General features: G+C 39.4%; 1 protein-coding gene across 1 annotated transcript in view; it reads right to left on the reverse strand.

Moving 5' to 3' along the window:
* Positions 1–2236: 2236 nt before the first annotated feature.
* The window catches only part of LOC103072589 (interferon-induced very large GTPase 1), a 7347-nt gene continuing 2299 nt past the window's right edge, over positions 2237–7284 (reverse strand). The window contains exon 2 of the mRNA XM_007459866.1: positions 2237–7282. Coding sequence (XP_007459928.1) covers positions 2237–7282 — 5046 coding nt within the window. The remainder of the gene's footprint in view (positions 7283–7284) is intronic.

A 7284-nucleotide genomic window follows, 5' to 3' on the forward strand; every position in this document is an offset into this window, starting at 1 on the left:
TGGTCTATTGATATGGTGACCCCCAATTCCTGTGTTTCCATGATCCCCACTTTCAGTGACTCTGAGAGACCTGTTCCACTGACCATGTGAACTATACCTCTATTGACCTTACAACTCTGGCCATCTCTAACCTGTGACCTACACTGGGCCCGTCATCTCCCATTTTTGATGACCATATGATTCTCATCCCTACTGACCCCATTCACCCTACTCCACTGTTCCTAAGATCTCCCTCAGTGACCTCAACCCACTGACCCTTTAATCCTTACCCTACGTTGATGGCACTTTACTCTCCACTACTATCATAGAAAACCACATTTACACATAGCCATCTTCTCTCATTCCCAACTTATGTCTAGCCATTTTGGGTTCTTGACACAGCCTCTGAATTTCATTTAATAATCACTCTACTTAAATGCCTGAGGAATTTATCAAAAAATTTATTTTTTTATGCACAACAATTTGGCGTGAAAAATCAAAGTTAATATATGATATATAATACTTTTTAGTTAAAAGTTTTAATGGATTCATTAAACAAATATGAAAGGCATTCAGTGAATGTTAACATTGCACAGTTATCAAGGATGCAGCTATGTCAGAAACAGGTGCTATATTATGCATGGGTTCTGTTTTTATCACTATTTCAACTTTATCCTATTAGTTCCAACTCTCAGTGAGCATATTTTTTTCGAGAACAAAAGGGAAACCCTACTGTCCAAGAACATCTGTTTTCCATATAATTTTTCTGTTCCAGGATTTCTTCTGGAAACATGGTCATTTGACCTGAAACTGAGAGTATGCTTGAAGCCTTGGGGCACAAAGATAGCAGAGTGAACGCTCCTGTCTCCCAGCTCTGAAGATCCAAGTCCTTTGACTGCTCTTTGTACTGTCTGTTTTCACTGGCTATGGACGGGTAGACAGTGTACCCTGAAATGGAAGCCAATGGATGCCCTTATGTCAGGCATGAATAATCTTTTTTCTTTGCATCAGGATTCCTTCAGATCATCAGCTTTGAGAACCTAGCAAAAGTCATTGCTTTAGAAGGTAAAAGTTTGCAGAAGGGAGATTTCCTTCCCGTCTCAGATCCTTGGTTGGCTTCAGCATGTTCTTCATTTTTATTTCTGATCATGACCCTATGGCTCAAATACTGTGAAAAGTCACAAGGTGCCTGATTTGGAGATAAGCATTTTCTTACCTTTTAATATGTAAAAAGCATCTCTTATTGAAATATCACCACACAAAACTATATATTTTTTGATATTTTAGTCTTGAAGGAATAGTTTTTTAAATCATTAACCATTAAATGATCATGGCTTAATCAGATTTGACCTTGTCCACAGCCTTGATTAAAATGGCCCTTTTTACCTTGTCATAAATCTTGTTCCGTTAACCAGTCCTTTTCAGACTTGTACATAGCTCTAGGCTTTGAATACCTAAGCTCCTGTGAACTTTTTCTTTTCCTTTTTTAAAAAACATGCACAGGCAAATGCCAAGGCACCAGGGAAGAAGAGGATGATGGTTAAATAAGAAAAAGTTATTTAACTTATATTTTCCATATTTGTTGAGTAATGTTTCCAGAATTGATGCAGGCTCTATCCTGGTCAAGTTTCTGTTGTTTTGTTTTGTTTTTTTTCCATTTCCTATAACAGGATATCCCTAAAAAGCACTATATTTGGGAATTGGGAATCATGAATTTTCCATGAATGTTTTTGCATTCAAGCATTAATAACTCTTCCTCACAAATTTCTGAGGGTAAAAAAAAATACACTTAGAACTGAAAAGAATTTGTAGATTCCAGTCAAGAACTGTATATTGGTTAAACTATGTAGTTATTCTATAGAATTTGTGGCAGTCTGCAATGATTTTAACTTCCCTCTATGAAAATGACTTTCTTGTGACTTTAAATAACATTATATATTTAAAAATAAGAAGTAACATTCAGAATAATAGTTTAAAATATGAAGTAGGTATTTTAAATGGATTTTATTTGATTTTATCATGTACTCATATATTTTAGTAATCTGTTTTTAAAGCAAAAGGAATTGAGGCAAAGAAAAATGAAGTTCTTTCTCAGCAAGTCTTCAACTCTTGCTGTTAACTGATTTAGTTTTAGATGTTTCAATTGAAAAAATTGATATAAGGGATGTTTTCCTTACGAGTGGGTGATATTTTAGGCTTCCTCAGGTAATGTGCCTCCTTTGTTCAGATACTGGGGCTGTTTTGTGGTCATTGAGTATTAATTTTTTTTCAAGTCATTAAGCACATCCTGTTTCATAATTTTGTTCCATGCATCAGGAATTGTACCTTTACCTATAAATCTTTTGAGATACTTTTCTTGTAGCTTTAATCTGAAGTGACAGACAAACCATTTCCAGTATGGCTGGGTGGATGTGTCTGGGGTGATACTCCACCTGGCATATTCCCCTCCTGCCTGTCGATAGTTCTTATATGGGACTTCCCTGCCATCTCCCAAAACCAAAACACAATCACTTGTTACCAAACTGGTACAGCAATCAATGACAAAATGGTCTGTTTTGTACCACCATCCTCCACTGACAGCCTGTGGACGATGGAAGGGAACACTGTGGTCTCCATCATGCATAGGGATTGTGTTTGTACAGATTGCACTACAGCAGGGACACTGTTTCCAGCAGCCACAGAGATGTTCAGTGAGCATTTTCTGGATTTCAGGAACGATTTCTTCTACAAACATATACAAATCATTCTGTTCTACTCTCTTCATTTCAGGATCCAAAGCTTTACTCATGGCTTCTTTGAGAAAGTCAATATCTTTTATCTCCTGGTGTTCAATGCTTATCAGGTCTTTTCGTGGAAAGATCAAGTTACTCCCCAGGTGATCACAGAACAAATCCAACCACCCAGACACAGTGCTGCTTTTATCTTTAGCTACTGCTGTGGATACCTGAATAGCTGAGAGGATGGCATTCTTGATTTCATCTGAACTTATTTTTAAAAATGTCTTCATTTTTTCATTTCCTTTGTCAGAACAATATCTTTTAATGTGGTTTTCAATGTAATTCTTAAAAAATGATTCCGGATTATGAAGGTACTGCCAACAGTTATCAAAATTTTCCTCTTCTGCCAGAGAGATGAGAATGTGTTTCTCCAGGTTAGCCCTGTTTCCATTGAATGCAGGGCAGGTGGCTTGCATGTCCCCAGCAATTTTGCGGGCCATGTTTTTCTTTATGGTGTTGGAGACAGCAGTGGTGAGTTTGTGCCACAGAAAATCAACAAATGTTTTAATTGAGGTTGCTCCCTGACAAGAGATCTTAAAACTCATGAAGAAATCATCTTTCTTGCTTTCCAGATAGTTTACAGGATCATTTGCTCTCTTGAATACCTTGTGCATATCATGAAACTTCATTGATGCTCTTTGGAATAAACACAAGGATAAGTCTATTTCATATTTTCTTGTAAATGTGTATCTTTCCTTAGTGGGTGCAGATTTCACCTCCTCATCTATTATTCTCAGGATTTCATAGAAATAAGTTGGATTGTAATCATGCTTTTGCCTACAAATGTTGTTAATAGTTTCATTAACTTTTGAAACAATGCGGTTAGTAGTCATATTTATGGACTCTTTATCCTGGGCCTCTAACGTCATTGTAACTAAGTTCAAATATTTCTTGTTCATTTTGATATGTTTGTCATATTTGATTTCAAAGTTTTCTCCAGAATTTTTCTTCAGTATGCTTGCCATGTCTTTCTCCTTTTTGAAATAATCCAAAAGGATGTTTTCAGAATCCACTTCAATTTTAGGCTCTGCGATTGGAGAGTGAGTTGAGGACAAATCATAAACCCATTTTTTCCAAAGTGGGTTGAATTTCTCATGTAGCTCTTCCTCACTCAGTTGGGTGCCCTTTACAGTTAAAGCCAACTCTCGGCTTTTTTCCAGTAATTCCTTTTCATAACTTGATTTTTTGTTATGCAGTTTTTCTTGATTCTTTTTAAAACTAAGAAGTTCTTTGGCTTTTCTTTGGCAGTCTAAAATGAATGCCTCTTTAAGGATTATTAGCTTATTTTCAAAATTTCCTTTCCACTGTACCAGCACTTCACTATCTGGGTCTTCATTAAAATATTTTTCAAGTTCTTGCTTGATGGCTTCATATTTCTCTGTAACTGGAGCCTCAATTGTGTGTGTTTTGAGTGTCTGGATTTTTTCATTCTGAATCTGGTTGATCAGCTGGTCCTGTATGCTCAGCACATAACTCCTCAACTCCCATGTCCAGTAGTTATACATGGTTTCCAGTTTGCTCATGGCCATGACCTCTCGGGTATTCCTGAAACTGAAAATAAAGTTTTCATTCAATAGGGCTCTCCACAAATCTTGAACTCGGAATTTTACATCTGATATCTTCATGATGCTTCCCCTAGATTCCTGTTGGGCAGTCACAAGAATTCTGCTTTTCAGTTCTTGGACATTGTGGCTATAACGAGGATTGGGAGGGGCCATTGGGGGATTACCATCCCAGAGGTGAGCAAAGTAGTAGACGTGGGTATTAACATCAAACTTAATGACATCACGAAAGCGGGTTACATCTGAGCACTGCTCTTCTTCAGCTGCTGTTGCTGCCATTTCGTCCAGTCTCTGCTCTAGCCGCCTTCGTCCTTCCATAGTTTGGTCTTTAGCTGTAATTTCTCCCACATTCTGATGAACAAAGAGGCAACTAGGAGATATTTTTACTTGTTTCATCCTCAGAAAAGCTTGGACAACTATTTGTAGAATATCTTGCATTTCTGATGGATTTTCCCCAAAAATATTGATCAGAGTCAAGTTTCCAAGTCCGATGACAAAGGTTGCCAACTCATTGTCACGATTCTTGGACTTGTTGCTGAGTTCTGGGGCCCGAAGTCCTTCTGTGTCCACAACAAGCACAAAGTCAAAGCCAAGTTCCTTTGCGAATGTCTCCTCCACCTTCAGAAGCTGCATGTAGGCCCCCCGGGTACACCTCCCAGCACTGACAGTGAACTGCAGCCCAAAAAGTGCATTCAGCAGGGTGGACTTCCCTGAGCTCTGCAGGCCAAGGACAGAGAGAACAAAGAGCCGTTTGTTTCCAAGTTTCTCAGAGACCTTGTCAAAAACAGCTGCCACCCACCTCAGGGGCACATAAGAAGCATCCCCATCCATTAGCTCAATGGGAAAACCAGATAGCATCAGATCTGCAGCAATGTGGGGAAGGGAGAGAAATAGGGTATCTTTCATGGATGAAGCTTCTTCCAGAGCTTCATAGATCTGGGCAACTTCTCTGAGAAGTTGCTCAATTCCCAAGGTGCAGTCACTAATCTCTCTGGAGATAACTTCTATCTCATTTTGCAAGCCTTTCAGAGAGTTGCTCTTTGGTGCCTCTTGCTTTTCTTTTTGGACCAGTGACCACAATGCCTTTTTCTTCTCATTTAGTTTTTCCAAGTGTCCTGCAGTCAGATTGTCTAAAAACACACTCAGCCATTGCAAGAAGTAGAGTTTGGTGTGAGTTTCTGAATGATTTTGGAGAATTTCAAGGACAGAATGCATTAAATCGTTGAGAGGAAAGGCTTTTCTCAACTGTTGATGTCGTATCGTTTGTTTATCTGTCTCAATCTCACTCTTGTGTTGTTCAATGCTTCGATTCCCTTTTTCTCTCAGATGATAGAGTTCTTTGTCCTTTTTACACCAAAGTTGCCACAGTTTTCCCTGAAGGGGTAGTAAATTTTCCTTCATCTGAGGTATTTCCATTTCTCCCAGTAGGGCCATTAGAATCTCTGCCTTTTCTTTGGCTTCCTTGCATTCTCTCTGATCTTCATCAATAAGCAATCCTTGCTTGCGAGCAATTTGGGCACAGTTCTCCAAGCTGAGTGCAGTGTCAGAAAGCTCTAACAAACGTCTGATTGTAGTTGTGAGCTCCTCTATTAATTCTGCCTCATTTCTGTTCCTGACCCCAATTCTCACTCTTGGGCCAGAGTTACTTGCCACGGTTTTTTCTTTATCATCAAGCAAACAGATTAAAGTTTTTGATTTCTGACACAGGTCATGGACAATTTTTCGGGTTTCTTTATTGTCATCAGAAGTTGACATGAGGACCACAATGAGAGAAGAGACCTCCTGCAAAAAGGCAAGTTGCTTCTCATGTTCCTTTGCATCTCCATGAAGATTGATGAAGGTCAGGCAGTTGTCAAACCTGTCCTGATCTTCACCCCCAGGACAGAACCAGGCAACTTCCACCACACCTCCCATCAAGAGACAGTCTTTGCTGCTCCCTTTGCAATGTCGGTGAAAAAAGACATCATGTTTCCTTTTACTGAGAAGACAGTTCATGATCTGAGATTTGGAGGCAGAGAAGCCATTTCCAACTCTAATAAAAGACACAATGGGGGTAGAGACACGACACATCTGCTGATTTTTGTAATTGTCCTTCTCCTCTTTTATTGATTTCCCTGTTTGCTGCCAGCTCCTCCTAATTTGACTGAGAGACCAGAGAGAGAATTCAATTTGAGCATTGCAAGGATTAGGTATGAGAAGGGGGAGGGCAAACTGACAAATGGAAAGTTTGGCCAAAATGTATTGTCTGGCAAAATCATCTGCACAGTGAAGAATTGCCATCTGTATATCCATAGGGTGAATGTAGGGCCTGGCATTAGTGGCTGCTGAAGGATTAGTGGTGCTATTACTGTCTTCAAATAGATCTTCATATGGATCAAAAGCCTCCTTTTCTTGATTTGAGGTGCTTGGATAGACTTGCTTCTCTGTGTATTCATCATCCTTAATGATCAGGTATCTCAGCCCATAATCCAGCATCAGTAGCTTCTGTAGGAAATAGAAGGGAAGCTCTCTTTCAGAGCAGGGCTGGGTGTTGTACACAGGATTCTTGTAGATCATATGGAAGTTAGCTCTGCTCATCATTTTGGGGTAGTAATGTTCCAGGCCTAGACGCTGGAGTATTTCTAGGAAGGCTCTATTTTCTATGACCTCCCGTTTGTTACTTTCATTATCATGTGGTTCATGGGGCTGTTTCTTTCCATGGAAAAGACTTTGCAATTGTTTTTTCACATCCTCCATTTGCAATGAAGAGACAGCGGCCTCATAATCCCCATCAATGAGCAATCTCAAGTCTTTTTCTAGGTTTTCCCAATCATGATCTGCCCCAGGTTTGGTGAGGACATGTACAACTTCTTTAGACAAAGATTGTCCCATGTGATGTCTTACTAATGCCAAGCGTTCTGTTTTCTCATCTGGAGAAGGAACTTTGATGCCAAGTGTAGCTGTCAGACCTGTGAGCACCAGGAATG

The sequence above is a fragment of the Lipotes vexillifer genome, unplaced genomic scaffold (assembly GCF_000442215.2).
Source record: "Lipotes vexillifer unplaced genomic scaffold, Lipotes_vexillifer_v1.1 scaffold61, whole genome shotgun sequence".
Classification (NCBI taxonomy): Eukaryota; Metazoa; Chordata; class Mammalia; order Artiodactyla; family Lipotidae; genus Lipotes; species Lipotes vexillifer.